Source organism: Staurois parvus, unplaced genomic scaffold (genome assembly GCF_062004578.1).
Source record: "Staurois parvus isolate SC_StPar_1 unplaced genomic scaffold, SC_StPar_1.0 ptg000090l, whole genome shotgun sequence".
NCBI classification, from domain to species: domain Eukaryota; kingdom Metazoa; phylum Chordata; class Amphibia; order Anura; family Ranidae; genus Staurois; species Staurois parvus.
The window spans coordinates 11,851,486-11,869,823 of record NW_028317886.1 but is presented as its reverse complement, the minus strand read 5'-3'; the positions used below and the strand labels follow the sequence as shown (position 1 = coordinate 11,869,823).

The 18,338-nt window shown below is 38.6% G+C and overlaps 1 protein-coding gene across 1 annotated transcript in view; it reads left to right on the top strand.

Annotated features, from left to right (window-relative positions):
• Window positions 1-18,338, top strand: part of GUCY1B1 (guanylate cyclase 1 soluble subunit beta 1) — a 72,301-nt gene that overhangs the window by 22,131 nt on the left and 31,832 nt on the right. The window contains exons 3-5 of the mRNA XM_089670418.1: window positions 6,349-6,449; window positions 11,980-12,098; window positions 18,061-18,258. Of these exons, the coding sequence (XP_089526544.1) occupies window positions 6,349-6,449; window positions 11,980-12,098; window positions 18,061-18,258 (418 nt within the window). The remainder of the gene's footprint in view (window positions 1-6,348; window positions 6,450-11,979; window positions 12,099-18,060; window positions 18,259-18,338) is intronic.

The window sequence follows — 18,338 nt, the reverse complement described above, 5'->3', positions numbered from 1 at the left end:
TATATTTGAATATATCTGACTTTGTAAGTTCCTTATTATTAGGTATATATTGTATGTCCAAGGTAAGAGGGTTCAAAAGCACCAAGGTTCAGCATTTGTTTTATTAACCTGATGCAAGTTCTCTATGGTGGACTAGTTATAGAGCCTTTTAAAGTGGTAGTAAACTTGTTTTCTATTTCCTACTGCAACGTAATATCATAATGTGCTAGTATTCATAGCACATGGGTTCCTTCCGGGTTCCCATGCTGCGGCTGCTTGAATGGCTGAGCTACCAATGGCGTCACTCCCGCACATGTGCATGGGGGTTTCAGGCATGGCACACAGCTCTGAAGGAATGGCACAGGTATATACTGTTCCTTCAGGACGCATAGACTGATGTTCTCACCAGCTGCTGCTCCATAGAATATCTCCTAAATGGTGAACGTTTAGGAGATATTCATTTTACATATTGGTAGGCTTTACTATAAGCTTACCTGTAGGTAAAAATATAAAAAGTGACTTTACTACTATTACATTTTTTTGCACAAACACTTTAGTTTGTCTCTAAATTAAAAAGCAGAAACCCTCAGGTACCTGTCTATATCTCTGTAGGGTTTTATGAGTGCACTGAGGGCTTTGACTTCCATGTTATTCTAATGTGACCTTTTCAACACTTCTTAGCAGTATTGATAGTCAGTGTGTTCCCTCCCTACTTTCTGCTCTTTCCTGTTGGCCCATCAATATGATGAGTAACCTTAATGGAAAAATGCCATGTGCATTAGGTAGGCAGAGAACTACTAAAAAGTATCAGAATTTGCATATAAGATTGCTGCAATAAATGCATGTTAAATCAAAGTGCACTCGTTCTTTTTGGCCTCTTCTCCTAACCTAACCTAATCCACCCTCCTCCTCCACCTATTCCTACTTACCTCATTCTGACTGGCATAATTCCACTGTTTGTTTACATCTAGCCATGCCAGTCTTCATCGTGTTTGCCAAGTCTGTTCATTTCAGCTCTATTGACTTCTATGGAATCGTCTTGATCTCTGCCCCCGAGACACAGCGTTTGATTTACTAAATGCAAACAGACTTTGCAAGGGAAGTTGTACTTTCTAGTTTCACTTTGCAAAGAATACTCAATCACCTTCAAGAAATATAAAAAACAGCATTTTTCATGCACATGTTTGCTTGGATAATGAAAGTCATCAGAGCTTCTCCTCATTCACTAAGCTTTGAAGATAATTCTCTTACAATGTGCAACATTTACATTGAAAAGTCTATTTGCCTTTAGTAAATCAACCTAACAGCTTCATAAATGTTTATAGGGCACTAATGTGCAAGAACAGTGAACACTTGCCCTGCTGGATGTAAACAAACTGTAACTAAACCCATTGGATCGAGGTAAGTGTGTAATGAGTGGAGGTGGAGGGCAAGGAGGCGAAGGAAAGGGGCAAACAGCATACATGCACTTTGTTTTAAGGTGCTTTATCCTTTAAATCCATCACCTGGAAGCCAGTTAGGAATGGATATACCATTCAAGATGTATTGTGAACCTATGTCCAGACTATAGGCATTCACTATAGGCTATTAAACATGCCAATCCCCATGTCTCCAATTGCTTGTAATTCAATTTATATGCGATGATCACAATAAAGACTAAAGTCTGGTTTTGGTCTGGTTTTAACAACTTACAAGTACCTAGTGTTTGGCAAACTATAAGGATTCTAGGGTAGGATAAAGAGGAAAGGAACTGTAATTTTTTTGCCTGTATTGGGAATTTTAAAGATTAATTTCTCCACATTGCTTATAAACACAGACTTGAACAAGAATTTTTAGGTGCGCTTCCACTGCATTGTGCTTGTTGTGCATTACATTACAAAAATACCTATGCAGTGTGTGCCCTCCTTGCCCCTAACAGCAATGGTTAAATGCTTGTTTAGTAGTGGGGGATAGAAATGATCTGTGGGAGGTAGCCCTATTGAAAGCAATGGGAGGCTGCAAGCTTCCTCATCTAATTGCGGCCACTGGAATGCAATCTCTGATGCAGCAATAACATGCAAGTGATCGGTTCTAGGCGCAGTCAGTCAGCATCCAAGGCCGATTGCTCACATGTGATGACTGCATGAGTGATTACATTTGGGTGACCGTGATTAGCTATGAGAGTTGGTGGCTTCTGATTGCTTTCAATGGGGCTGCCTTCTGCAGCTAATCATGGGAACCCTTGCTGGGGTTCTCGCATCTAACTGGAGTGCAGCTGCAGTCAAAAGGTTTGAATACACCCTAAATGCTTTTCTTTGTAGCAATTTTTAAAAATGAAGCACCGATTAAATGCTCTGAAAGGTGTTGTTTTAGGCTACACTAACTTAAAAAAATGCCAGTGCTTTTGGCAGAAAAAAAGCACTGTTTCTGGTTGGAAGTCAATACTTTTCTCTCTTCTGCTTTGGGACTGCCCAATATTTTGCACCCCAAGAATTGACTTTCAGGCATTTTCAGAGATCTATTTCTAAGTATGACAAAAGGCTGTTATGGCTACTCTATTTCTATGAAAACAAATTATACCTATGTCATGGAAGGGTACGCCTCCCCTGTCTTTAGAAGCTTGGAAGGCTATGGTTAATAGTAAACTACCCCTGTATAGGCTAACGTATGAGCTCTGCAAACGCCGTAGGCTCTTTGAGAATGTTTGGAGCTGCTGGATAGACAGTTCACATGCGGCTACCTATGTTGATCCAGAATCCTAGTTGCTCAATGTTCCCCTTTGGCCAATTTGTGGCATTTTGACGGTTTTGATAGCACCACATTTGTTATACTGTCTTCTTTGTATACTGTATGATAGCTGGTATGAAGGCGAAACTGAGGCTGTATTTGTTTGTTTGGGGAGAGTTCTTTTTTCTCTCCCCGTCTTTGGTCTACCCCTTTTGGGGTGTGTTTTCTGTGTTGTAAAAAAAAAAATGCAATAAATATATCTTTAAAAAAGAAAAGAAAAACCTAGTGTTTAGGAGCATTTAGCATTTTTTTTTGCCAGAAAAACACTCTCAAAAATGCAAAACAGCAGGGTTTTTTCTGCCTCTTAACATCTTTAGACTACCCAACGTGCATGAACGCATAGGATAACATTATTTGTTTTTACAGGTAAAACTCTAAACTCCTTTAAGAGCAGAATATTTTTAAGCCAGTGTGCATGGAGCCTAAAAGAGCCTCTTGGTTTGTTTGACATTTATACATTTGTAATGCAGTGAGAACAGATCACAAAAGCTGTTTTGGCCCTTCTCTGCATATAGTATTATATTGTCCTGTCCAGCAATGTTTTTGTCATACAAGGATTTCATGTACTGTAATCAGTATATTTCTCACAATAACATATTATGTATAAATCAGCACTGTCAACAACTGCACCACACTACTGCTGTGAGCAGTCCAGTCTTGTTATAGTGATGTGTCCTAGAAAATTTTCAGTTGTCTGTAAATTTTTGTGCAGTGGTCTGTATGAAATTAATTCTAGGTCAGTAACTGTTATTCAAGGTCAGAGGTGTAACAAGAAGCCATAAAGCCTGATGGGAAAACCGGTCAACACAACTAAAAGGACCTGCAGCAAAATGTCATGATGAATCCTCTACCTCATGCTACTAACTTTTACAGCTTGTTCCGGCCAAATAGATATCTGTAGTTTCTTCTGCTTTAGTAATCTGCAGGTACACCTGTCAGGAAACATAAGGGAGGCTTCCATTGCTATCTGTGTTCTAAAATTCTACATGCCTGTGTGTTCTGGATTCAGTACTTACTGATATACACTATATAGATCAGGAAATCCAGAGAAAAATACTTCTTCCCCATTAGTGACTCGAAGTATTAACCAAGAATGTCAACATAACATTCAGGCAACTATTATTTATTCTGTACAGAAATAAATATGTAGATGATTAGGGATAAGTAAATTGTGAGTTTTTATTACCCTAAAATTACAGTGAAAATCAAAAGGTTTTGGTAAAATTTCACCAAATTGGGGAGGCAAAATTAGACAGAAAAAATAGAAAGCAGAAAAAAAAAAAAAGTAAAATACAAAATGTAAAGTAATTGTTGCTTACCTCCTCTTTGTAGGTCCCCCACCAGCACTGTCTGCTCCTTCTTTAGTGTGCCCACTCGGCAAGTCGTGTGCTAAGGAGGTACCCAGGTTGTGTGCGTCCATAGACACGCACAGAGCTGGCAAGTCACACCCACACACCCTCTTCACAGGAGTTTGGCTGGTGCTTAAGACTTTCGCTGCGCTCTGTGTCTCTTGTGAGACCAGAAAGAGAGGCAAGAGGGGCTGTACTCGGGATGGTGCTGGATCGGTGAAATGTGTCAGATAAATGTTTAGTGTTGTAAAAAGGGAGTGTAGCATTTTAAATAAGCAATAACATGATAGACAATGTAGTGACAAGGTCAACATATGACAAAATGCTTAGGTTGGACCGATGGATGACATAATCACACTAAGGCTACGTTCACACTAGCGTTGTGTGCAGGCGGCAGAGAGGCATTTGGGAAGCGTTTTTACCGCTTCCCAAATGCCTCTGCCAATTCTACACATTACAGCACATGGTGCTGTTCTAACGGGAGCGTTTGCGTCGCGTCACGTTGCGTCGTGGCAAAACGGACGCCTCTGGTCGAGTCAGGAGGCGTTGAAGCCTCCTATTCTAGTCTATGGTGCCGTTCCGCAAACGCCTGGAGTGCGGTTGCGACGCGCTTGCAGGGCGTTTGCGGGGTGGTAACACCATTCAAACTGCATTATAGTCGTTTGTGGGGCGTTTTTAACACTCGGCAACCGCCGCTAAACCGCGCATGCGGCATTTGCGGAGCGTTTGCCAAGCGTTAAAAAACGCTCTGCAAACGCCGGACCAACGCTTTCCAAACACTATAGGGGCGTTTGGCAAGCGTTGGTAAAACAGCCAAGTGTGAACGAGCCCTAAGTATTGTGGTCATCCTTCTGGTGATGTTTGAGGATTTTTGTTATGCTGGCTTTGTTTTATCTTATGTGAGTGCATACTGTTTTAAATAAATTTCCTTTATGCTACACCATGAGGTTCCTCTTTTTCCTTTTATGATATATACTTTTATGGGAGCCTATTTTCCATTTTGGCTGCTCAGTGGGTCCAACGTTCATCAGATCATGTCAGATGTGTGTGGTGGATGTTGGTGGCTTGCTGTTGGTGGCTTGCTGATGAGGAGCTGCTTTACATCACATCATGTCTTCAGGGCACTTCTGAGGTGTTTTGGACACATTTTTGTGGACATTATCTTTGGACTTTTAATATCTGTCATGTTAATGTTTATGTAAAGCACTATACTCCCTTTTACATGTATTGGATTTGCTGTCAACAAATGGTGTTACCTGCTGTAATATTTAATTTTTATAACTGTTTAGGGTTGGGGGGAATAGTTAGTGGAGCGTTTCTTTTACCTTACGCAGGGAATGCATTAAGGTAACGTTTAGTGTTTAGAACCATTTTAAGAGAACAGTAAACTATAATCAAATTCACAATAAAAAGGTTAAAACAAAAAAAAAATACAAACAACTCTACATGAAATAAACTAAACCACTAGATCACTCTACATACACTTCCCCATCAAATAAAAATACCCAGAAAGAAAGGAAAAACAGTTTCTTTTATTTCACCTAAGTAGCTAAATGAGCTGATTTTGCAGTAAAATCAAGTTAGCTGAAGTCCGTCTGTGTATCTTTATATCTGGTAAATAATGTACAGTAGATGTGTTTGTGTGGACCCAATGTCCCCTTGAGCCCAGGGACAGTATCATACGTTATTTCCATAATCAATACAGCATTTATAGTCATACAGGTTGTATGGTAATATATGTTCTTAAATATATTGGCGCAATGGGATTGATTTACTAAAGGCAAATGAGCTGTTCACTTTGCAAGAGAATCTGCATTTTGAAAGGGAAACTTTCCCCGAGCTCAGTGAAAGTGGGGAACCTGTACAAACTTATTCAATCATGTGTAAGCAAAAATACTGTTTTTTTATTTTTCTTGCACGTAATTGGGTATCCTTTGGTAAAGTGATTGTTTGCCACATTCATCAAGCAAGGGAGTTTAACAATTAACAATTACTTTAGTAAATAAACCACAATGTGTCAAAACTCAACAAAAATATAGTATGTCTGTATATTTATATCAGAGATCACATTGTTATACTATTTTCAAAGTCTTTTTACAGAAATGTATGAACTGAGATATTCTGCATGCTTGAGTTAGTCCACCTTAACCAGATTTATCCCGAAACCACAAGAAAACAGTAATGTAATAATTAAGCTATTTAACGTGAGGGTTTTGTACGAACGTTTCCTAACAAATTTCATTGCCATTGTTAGAAAAGAAGCACAGCTCGATGAAGAAGGTCAATTTTTGGTGAGGATAATATATGATGACTCTAAAACCTATGACCTTGTATCAGCAGCAAGCAAAGTGCTCAGTAAGTAAAATATATACTCCTGTAAAGTTGTGATAACTGTTTCAGGAAGTTTGAAAGGAAGAGAATGTCATTTAAAACAACTTTTTTAAGGCTAATAATATTCTATGCCATTAATAAACTTGACCGCTTCTAAACATGTCATTTATATATTTATTTTGTTTCTGTCAAGGAAGTGTTCACAGTAGGGGATCTGACATTGGCATCAGTCTTGCAGTGCCACCTGTGGTTGAATGTTGTGCATCTCATTGTACTGTAGGTAGCCATGGCTAACAACAGTACTCTGGATGGAACTGAGGATTCTGGGAAGAGTTCATAAGAGATATGATAACCCAGTATGCAGTTTGGCTTTCCAGCAGCCATGCAAAACATACTGTACATATTAGCTTTTGGGTCAAACATGTCAAAACTACCCTGTATACTGTTTATATGTATGACCGGTATTACTTGAATGTATATACAGATTTTTATATATGATCCATTTTATACCAAACATGACTAATATCTGATTTATTTTAGATACTTAAAATATATATGGAGCCCAACTCCAGACAAAACTTTACATTTTGTATTGGTGGGTAAGCTTAGTGCGTCTGTTAGGGTTTTGCCATATCTCTAAAGTCAAGGAGAAGTCCATCATCATTAATTGTATAAGCTCAATGAGTAGAGGGATAAAATAGGAATGTGAGGTTAGTGTTTTTTCAAGAGGAAAAGTTGGACCATCTACAAGGGACCTAGGCAGGGCCTGGTAGATGTTTGGGAGCCCCTGCCAAAACCTACATGCTCCTGCAATAATCCATGGGAATGAATGGAATTGGTCAAAGCTGTTCACCTGCCAGTCACATAACAAAAGGCAGTTGCTATATGATATCATTGGCCATCCTATTCCAGACAATGCACATGGGGTGGCCTCTATGCCACATTCTGCTCTAATCAATCACTTCGAAAGGACGGGGGTTAAAGCATATTTGCATATAGCTTCCAGAGTTTAATGTCCACCCTGGCTATGATCTAATATTTAAAATATTGTTAGACTCTTGAAGTGTTTTTGGCCAGCCTGTCCTCATCATTTCAAACACCCTGACCCTAAAACAAGCTTAGAATATTGGCTCACTGAGCAGCTTTCTAGGCTTCATACCTTCTCAGATATTGGCTGTAATGCATACAATTGATAGTTACAGAAGTCAAGGAGCCATCTACCTGCTTTTTTTCATGCCATTGCTGCTACAGGAAGCAGTGAATGACCAGAAAAGAAGACAGGAATGAGAGAACTTCACATCTGTTTTCACCAGCAACATACTGTAAATGTAGAATCCTCTAGGATTCCTAGTTCCAGTCATTGGGTACCCAAAGGCTGTCACCTATTATCCCACCAGTTCACACAGTATATATTGATACTTTTATCTATTTTCTTGTAATTCCAAGACAGTACATTCCATATTTTGAGTTTGTATTCTTCCCTTCCACTACTTCCTTATCATTGATAGCACAATCCGGAAAGAGTATATCCAATAGGAAAATATCTTATTGCATGATGTGTTTATTTTCCTGTTTTTTTGCCGGTGCCCAATAGTTTTGGACACATCCTGAAAGTACACTATGAACACTCTGATGTTCCAAATAGCTACAGCCTGGATTGACATGAAATTGTAGCAGCGAGGGTGGGTTCCAGCCAGTGCCAGCATCTTTTTCTGGGTGCCAGTCTTTGGACCTTTTCATTGGTGTATGGAGATTGATGCCACTCCTGCACATTCGCAGGAGCTAGTCAACCCAACACTTAGAGGCCGGCCCAGCACTGTAAGCTGAGCTGTGCATGTGCAGCTCAATTTACAGCACCGATAAAGACAGCAAGCAGACAGGTAGGGGAATTTTATTGCAGAAGAGACAGTACATGGTTCTTCTGCAATATAAGCCTGTCTGCTTCCTGTTTCTTACAGCAGAACTTCTGTTCCGCTTTAAATTACAATACTTACAAGTATTTACAGTATTAGCTCTATTAAAGTTTACTGTTATTCCTCAAACAATGTCTTAATCTGCTTTTCTATTTGGAAGGTCCGTATTATCTTTATTTAGGCACTTTATAGGATCACTTTTTTCTTCTGGAATGTGACGCTGGCTTGGAGAGGACACAGTGATGTTATTGTTGCGGCCTGTGCAGTTTTTGGTTGAGCTTACAGATCTGTCCCCTACTATAGCCTCCCACCTTGTGACTTGCTACAAAGTTGCAGTGTTGCAATTTGATCAGTGGGGTAGAGGAGACTGAGTAAATGTTTCTTCCTCCCTATAGTTCATTGATGACATCTCAGTCTAGACAAAATCACTGGAGTCCAAGGATGGCTTTTTGAAGATAAATAAAAATGGAACATTTAAAAAAATAATCCTGTTGCTGAATATTATGACATGTCAGAAATGCATTTATGGACACTTGTAAAGTTAATGAGAGATCCACTTTAAAAGAGTAAAGAAAAAAAAAAATCAAATGATTTGTTAATAGACTGGACAAATATATTCCAAGAAAACCGCTGAATACTTGGAAAATGAAAGTATTCTCCAGCCAAGTTCAACATTCCCCCATCCTCTCAACCCTCTGTGACCCCATCATGGAAATATATTGTTATGTTTATAATTGCTTGGATTATGATTTCACTGATGAGCAAACTCTTTGCAGACAATGTAAGCCACCAGTAAGGTTTGTACTTCCAGGTTAAATGGAAATAATTTAATAAGTCGGTTAGCCTACATTTTCACTCCTGCTTTCTGCCTAACTCTATAACTACCGTAGGGTTATATCTAAAAACTGACTACTTATTGGTAATCAGATTACATAGGGGAATCTGTAATTCGTAAGCTCTTCGGTGTTGTGGACAGCTTTCTTGTTTATGTTGGCTTGAGTGATCATTCTTATGTTTTTACTTACAAATGGTTAAAACAACGCAAAAAACAGAAACCCAAAGAATGAAACAAATTCTAGACTTCCATTGGCCTTGCTATAGTTATTCATTGAGAAACTCTTGCCAGTATTATGACTTACACTCACCCACCACTTTATTAGGTACATCTGTTATCAATCACATGGCAGTAACTTAGGCATCTAAACGTAGTGAAGACAAGTTGCTGAAGTTCAAACTGAGCATCATAATGGGGAAGAAAGAGGATTTAAGTGACTTTGAATATGGCATGGTTGTTGGTGCCAGATGGGCTGGTCTGAGTATTTCAAAAACTGCTGATCTACTGGTAATTTCTCCCACAATCATCTCTAGAGTTTACATAGAATTCTCCAAAAAAGAGTGAATATCCAGTGAGCGGCAGTTGTGTGGACAAAAATGCCTTGTTGATGTAAGAGGTCAGAGGAGAATGGGCTGACTGGATTGTCAGAATGGGTTTGAGATGATAGAAAGGCAACAGTAACTCAAAAATAACAACCTAAAAGCATGGATCCATCCTGTGTTGTATCAAGGGTTCAGGCTGGTGCTGGTGGTGTAATGGTGTGGGGAATATTATCTTGGCACTAGCAAGGTGTACTTAATAAAGTGGCGGGTGAGTGTATATCTTGTGTGGACAGCGATATATTCGGTAGGTCTCTACTTAAATCTTTGTGACAGTCTTGTTTCTGTTTCTCCAAAAAACGATGAAATGTGTCTTTAAAGAGGCAAAAAGCTAATTCTGCTTTTCCATTAAGGGGAATCTTCATACTGAAAGCAGACCTGGCATTAAAAGCAACGTTTGCTTATTAAATAATGCTCCTCATCACCTTAGCAAAATGCTGCATGATAACTGTAAAGGAAAGTAAAAAAATATATACTATGCCTTCTGCATCTTCTCCTAAGATCTGGGATCCTCAGAACTCCCAGGATCTCCCCAGAAATATCATGTTATTACCTCAACTAGACCCATGGGCATCAGCTGGAAGGAAGTTAAATATAATATCCAATTTTTCCCTACTGAAGTTGGGAAGAAGATTCCCTACTGAAGTTGGACTGGTCAATGCAAAATTCTGTTATACAACAGCAATGTGAGCAGTAAGAAGATCATAGAAGAAATGTCACAGCAAATTTTTTATGTTTTTAAAGGCATAGGATGGTCCACTATCTTCAGACCTAAAGTGATGCTAAATGCAGTTTTTTAAAAACAGCAAACTTGTTATACATTCCTGCTCTGTGCGATTGTCTTGCACAGAGAGACACTGACATCCTCTTCTGCTGGTGCTCTTGCCCCCCCCCCATTTGAGTGCAGCTCCCAAGCCCGGCACTTTGTGTCCATTGGCATACATAATGTGGCTCAGTCCCGCCCCTGATCTCTCCCTACTGCCTGTGATTGACAGCAGCAAGAGACAATGGTACAGTGTTGTATCAAAATCAGGCTCAAGTGAGTATAAGGGGGTGGGGGGGAGTTACATACAGAAGTTTTTTTTTTACCTTAAAGTGGTTGTAAAGTCTCAAGGTTTTTTTACCATCGTGCATTCTATACCTGAAGGTAAAAATCTAGCCATTTACACGAGAACCTAGGCTCCCTGAGATTCTCCCTTCTCATTGACTGAGACAGCAGCAGGAGCCATTGGCTCCCGCTACTGTCAATTGTAGCCAGTGACCCAATTATGAGAGAGAGGGGGTGGGGCCAAGCCACCGCTCTGTGTGTGAATGGACATGCAGAGCAGCAGCTTGGAACCCAGCCTGCTTGGTTGCCCCCATTGCAAGCTGCTAGCTCTGAGGGCATTTAGCAGGAGTGAGGAGCCAGAAGCACTGGCAGGGGACCCTGAGAAGAGGAGGATCAAGGCTGCTTTGTGCTAAAACCATTGCACAGAGCAGACAAGTATGACATGTTTATTTTTTTTATTGCTATTAATATCACTTTATGCATGGGATGCATTAGGGTAAAAAACCTTTGAACTTGGATATTGAGTCTATTGCCATAGTCTGTTCTCATGACTCTCAGTAAAGTGCCTTTTTTGCATTGATGAAGCGTTGAAGCAAATCAACAGTTGCTTAAAAGTTCTGCAGTCATAAAATATGCAGTAATATAAATGTTTGGAGCCTCATTTACTAAAGATTCATCTATATAAAGGCTCAGCTTATTTCAAACAATATTAAAAATCTTAATTTGTATATAAATTAAAATGTTCAGCTGGGAATGGCATATAGCAAAGCCATTTTGAAAGAAAGGCTACTATTTTGTCGAAATAATAAAATAACATGACTTTTTACGAGAGATGGCTTTTATGCTTAGAATTTAAATAACATTGGCTACAGCATTGTACTAACAATCGAGCGGTGTGCCTGGCTACAGCCGTAGTCTTTGTTATGGCAACCGGTAGAGTGTTCCGTCATTTGTAATGTTAACCCTGCCCTCATGTCACTTCATATCACTTGCTCTTGTTCTGTATAAGTTTTTTTATTCCTGGTTCACTATTCATGACAGCAATTGTAAAATACGTCTATTGTGTTTATCCCTTTAATGAACACTAATGAAATGTGCATTGTCCTGTATGAGTGTAAGTTTGCTAATTATTTTTTTTTCCCCCTGAAATGTTATACAGATCTCAATGCTGGCGATATTCTCCAAATGTTTGGAAATATGTTTTTTGTTTTTTGCCAAGAATCTGGCTATGACACAATCCTGCGCGTCCTTGGATCCAATGTCAGAGAATTTTTACAGGTCAGAAAACAGTTCCTGTTTTGTAAATCACTCATTAACATTGCCAGCAAGCAAAAATATCAGGAAACTTCATGGAAAGTTCCAAGCTAATTGGCGTCCGTTATAGCAGAGTTTAAATTCTATATTTATATTGCCACAGATAGGAAATGAATAGCCAAGCTATCTTATTTCCAAAACATCATGAAAATCAATAGCAGTTCTGAAAAAAAAATGACAGTCAGTGAAGCTCAGTTCTGTTAAGAGGTCTCTTGTGTGCTTTTAAGACTTGTATACATCAAAAAATCAATTATGCTGAAAAGCAAGTGCAAATGAATTGAGTGATATGTAAGTCTTTTTAAAGAACTTTGGTTAGAACGCTTAATGGAATGAGATTTAGCAGAACACAATTTCCTTAAAGAAGAACCAGCTTTCACATAAAGGCTATAGCTGAACTCCAGGCAAGCAGCTAAATACACAGATGAAATATATAAACGAGTACCCTTTACATGTCCAAGTATTTTTGTCTATTCAGTTCTGAGATTTACACAGTTTTGCCATGTAGCAACGCCCCATCTGTAAAGCAGAAGACCTGTTTTTTCTCTGCTGCAGTTCAGTAACACTTTAAGGTCTAATACCTCCTTCCTTCCCATTACCAGTCAAATAAAGGAGGAGAAGCAGACTGAGCCCAACTCTCTGCTACTTTGCTCCCTTCTCTTATCAACATATTCCTTGTCAACATATTTGCATGCCCTATACCTGACAGGTTTCCAGTCCTGCCCCTCCTTCATCTAGTCTGAGTACTACTGTATAGGATTTTGTAAGGAACTGATCCAATATCAGAGTCGGATGCTTAAACTGCTTGTAATTTTAAAAAAGTAACAATTTATCAAAGTGTTACTAAACCCACAACAGTAAAATTAGTCTGTATATATGCAGTAAAGCATGCTTGTTATACTTACTGTGTAACCTAAGAGGTTAATCCTCCGCATTGTGTAAAAAAAGCTGTGTGATCCTGTCTTCCCTGATCTTCCCCTTCTTCCACAGTCCCCAATCCATCTGTTGATAATACAGAGCTCTAGGAGTCACTTTGCACATGCTCAGTTTAGTGTGTATTGCCAGAAAGTTTTTTTTTTGCTTTAGGAGAGTGCATGTGATCAGCACAGTGCCAATCAGCACTGTACAGACAGAGGGTCAGGGGTTATACAGCCTCATAGGACAGTCAGAGCCGAATGAAAACTTCTCCTACAAGCTTTAACCTGTGCTCAGCTGAACACTGGTAGAAGTCACAAGACTGCTATATACTGCTGATGAGAAAAGGTATTTAGCAGTTTATATTTATTAAAATACTTGCATTTCCACGTTTTGTGTACTGTGGGAGAACAGGTATAGTGAATGCAGGGTCCTGGGTTTAGTAACACTTTAATGAATACTGAGCTGCATTAATTTGTGCCTGCCTCTAATTGAGCTTTAAAATTAATTTTTTTCTTGTCTGTTGAGGGATACAGGAATATAGTAATTCTTGTTTATACTGCTGCCTTCAGGAGTTTTCACCACAGGTAAACAGAAAAAACCATGAAACTAGCTCCAATATAAATCTGCTTCCTTAAGCAGCCCACAGCCCATAGATGAGTAATTTTTTCCCATTCAACCAGCGGGTTGTGCAGAAGTCAGTCGATGCTGAACTGGCCAAATTTCGATCCATGTATGATTTTCTTTAGTTTTTTTGCTAGTGTCCTAGAAGGGTCAATGCTTTTTCCTCAGCTCTGCTATATGTTTCTCAACATGTTGGGTAGTCCACAGATGTCTTTTCACCTAAATCCACATGTCAAATAAGCTGCTTGAGCTGTTTTCTATACAGCAGCAATCTGGAGCAACCTATCCCTAGTAATAGTATTGGAGGCCATTCCCAGACTACGCTGGACCAAAGATTTTTGGGCTAGCCTGGCACTTACCTAACAGTTTTGACATTGGGTGCCATTTTACATATTTTTCCCCTTTTGACTGAGATAACAGTCATTTCTTAGTCATCCACTAGGTGCAATGTTGTGCGTGGACTCCCTTCCCATCTTTCAGCTTAAGAGGAAGCACCTTCCTTCTGCTACTACTACTTAGCGTTTAATGGATTACACAGCCACATCAGTACCAAATGCTTGCCTCAGTTTGGGCCTAGCTGATTAGCATTAAGCAGTGCCACGTCTGGAGATGATTCCCTGGTATCCTTCTAACCTGGATGCACATTTTATATAGCTGTTCTCGTTTGCAGCTTCTATAGCTATGCAGCTTGAGCCTGAGACCTGTACTTTGTGTTTTCCAGGTCTCTTGTACCCACCTCTGATTTTGTGCACAATTAATTAATCAATCTAGTGGCAGAAGTTCTAATTATGCTCCAGCGCTTTCCAAAGCTTAGTATATTTCTGACCTCACTGGGCCTTTATTTCCCAGAGTGCCTGAAGTCCAAGATTCCAATGAGACTTTATTTGAGCAGGTTCCATATAAGTCAGATATGCAATCTGTTCTTTTCCAATCTGATTATTGCAGTATGTTCTCCTATGCATGTCTCTCTTATGAAGGACCTTTCAATCTGCAAGGTTAACAAATATCAATTTCTGCTGTTTCCCCTAGCTCAAGCATGCCGTTTCCCCAAAATGTGAAACCCATTATATTAGCTTTCCTGAGATGTTGGGACTCTTCCTACAGTCCTGGCTATTATGCCCACCTTGTGCTCCTTTTCTTTTTAGCTTCCCTATTGTGTAATTCCTAAAATATGACTTAGAAAATTCAGTATTCTAGATTCTGGCAGTTCTCATTATACCAAATGTTATCTCCTTTCTGCTAAGTATAGCAGATACTATTCCATTTACCTCTTTTATAATTGGTGGGATTGATTGGGAACTCCATTTGCATTCTCCCTTTTCATGCTGTTTATCTGCATTTCGTAATTCTCCTCTTGAATTACAGAATCTTGAATTTGGACAATGCATAATAACATTATTGGTCTTACAAATTCTGCTTACCATTTGCTGTTTTCTAGATAGGGTGTGATATATACATTTTCCCACTCCTTCATCACTGACATATTTTTTTACTGGATACATCCTTTTTCCTACTTTTGGGTCTGTTTCTTTAAAACAGACATATCTCCCAGCTCATAAGTGGATCTCTGCGTGGGTCAGCTAGTTTTTATTTGTAGCTTTTTCTGCACTTTAATAGAGTGTGCAAAACCCTCATCTCTGGCTTGAGTACTTCACCTGTAACTGACTGGTGTCTGCCTACTTGGTGTTAGTGGCATCATCAGTGTCCACACTAATTCCATCTAGGACTTACAGTCTTGCTTTTAGTTCCTTGCATCTGATTTACCCACCTTAAACAATGAGGGTTTTTATGGGATATACTGTATTTGTGGAAAGAAAAATCATCTTCCTTCCGTTTATCAGACTAATTATATACATATATTAGTCAGGCAGGTTGTATTGTGGTTATATTTTGTGTTACAATATATGTTCACCTAACCTTCTCTTTTATAAAGATGTGTGGATCTCTCCACCCCTCCCTTGAAAGGGATATTGTATGGTACCCTTCTTTATTTCACATTGAAGGTTTTGTTCTACTTCAAACTCCAACTGTTCCCTGGTTGGTGTTTGGTTGGGATACGTTTCCCTGAGATCAAGGGTCATAGGGTGGGGGATCTGATGCAGGGATCTGAACGCAAGACTGTAAGTCTTAGATGGAATTACTGTAGACACTAATGACACTTTCCAGCATAGGAAGGCAGACACCAGTCAGTTACAGGGCAAGTGCTCAATTTCTTCTAGCGATTAGGGCATTACACACTCAATTAAAGTGCAACAGAAGTCAGAATTAAAACTGACTGATTCACTCAGAGATCCCCTTGTGAGCTGGGAGAGCTGTCTGCTCCAAAGAAACAGACCCAAAAGTAGGAAAAGGGATATATCCAGTTGAGAAATATTTCTGTGACAAAGGAAAGGGAGTTGTTGTTCTATTTATTTTCTGTATAATGAACGATCAATTGTCCTCCACAATATTGTTGGGTCCATCTTTTGCACGTAGTGGTTTCTCTTTAGTGGCTCTAACTGTCCTGCTCTGAAACAACATTTTGATTCTCGGTTCTTTGCCTTGGTCATAACAATTCCAAATTCCCTTTCCTCATTTTTATTTAGCCCTTGTTCAGACATTGTTTCCTTTAGATGCTCTTATGTCTAAGATTCCACATCTGTTGAATCTCTCAGTGGCTTTTACCCACCCTTCATTTGGATTGCTTTTGGACATCTTAGATGTCCAAGAATGACTATATTCCTGTGTCCCTCAATAGACAATAAAAAAATAAGATTTTTGTACTTGTCATTAAAATCCATTTAAAGACACCTGTCCTATTCCTCTATGTTATTGACAAGAATTGTATTATTGTTTGCTCAAAAAATTGAGCCATGATGGTTGCATGATGGTTATATGGGGCCTGGGTTAACGTTTTTTCAGATTACCAGTGTCCAAACCTCCTGAGCAGGAGTATAATAACCAAAATGACTAAGCATTATTATATTCCTTTGCCCCTCAATGGCCTTAAAGAAAAAGAGTTTACAGGAAATAAATAACCCCCATAAATCTTGTATAGCAGCTGCTCAGCTGCTAATACTCATCTGCAGAGCACACCTTGCTTCACATACAGATATATCTCTCACCACAGTACATGACAGCGGGATGACGTCACTTTCTGTGCGGCCTGCCCTGACACGATGTTTCGTCATGCTGATGTCTTCAGGTGTTTACACCCTCCAACAGACAGTGCTATGCAAGTTATTAGATAGGAAAATAATTTGAATACTTTATTGCATTTGACTTTATGTAATATCTTACATCATCCCAAACCTGCTCTGAAAACATCAGCAAGTGTAGGAAATCAAAACTATATAAATTTTAATATGCTTTAAGCCACACTACTATAAAATTAAAGTTATCTAAAATTCCATTTTTTTTTATACAATTCCATAGTTTACTGTATATTTTTTATTGTGCTTGTTGAAGACACATTATGACACAAATAGCATATTTTGATTCCTTCTAAATGATAAACATTGACGGCAGTGAATGTTAGTTTTCTTCATTTTATGATGATTATTTGTGTTTAAGTAATAGTAAGACAAATACTAAAATCCCCAATATTGGTCTTCTGTAGTATATTATAACGCATATTTTGATTTCATTTGGATAAACATATACAGCAGTAAATGTAGTGTTTTTCATTTTAGGATGATTATTTGTATTTAAGTAATAATGGTAATAACATTGTAAATCACCAGTATCTCCCCTAGTATCCCTTCCTGTTTTTATTGTACTTGATGAAGATTCATAATGATACAAGCACACATTTTTATTCCTTCTAAAGGATATATGTACATATACAGCAGTAAGTGTTTGTGTTTTTCACTTTATATTGATATTTAAGTGAAAATAATAAAGCCAGTCCCCAATATCAATATTCCTTAGGACCCCTCCCTGTTTTTTTTATTGTGCTTGATGAAGACACATCATGGCAAAAAAAAAAATATTTTGATTCCTTCCAAAGGATATACATACAGTATACAGAAATATGTGTTAGTGTTCTTCATTTTATGATTATAATTTTTATGTAAGGATTAAGAATAAAAAAGTAAATATCCAATTCGGGTGTTCCCTAGTACCACTTTCTGCAGTAACAAATACAATTTTGTCTCCTACAACCCCATTATAAACAAAAAAGCCCATTGTTTGCAATGTTTGACAGTGTGTACTCTCCATTGAATGATGGAGATAAATACAATACCAAATGTCATCTGGAGGTAGAAATTGGAAGCTGTAGGAAGAGTTCTCCATTTAGTTACTACTTAGTGGGTTCAAAGATAGGATCTCTAGTTTCATTAGAAAATCCCTTTAGGTTGGGTATTTGTTGAATAAAAAGACTTACTAATGTTCACTTTTCTGTTCACAGAACTTAGATGCTCTGCATGATCATTTAGGTACCATTTATCCAGGTATGCGTGCTCCATCATTTAGGTGCACCGATGCAGAGAAAGGAAAAGGCCTTATTTTGCATTACTATTCAGAAAGAGAAGGACTGCAGGATATTGTTATTGGCATTATTAAAACAGTGGCACAGCAGATCCATGGAACTGAAATAGATATGAAGGTAAGTGCTTGAAGCTATTGTGTCATTTCTTGTTAGTTCATTCTCTAGCATCATTTCTCGTTAGTTGATTCTTCTCATGA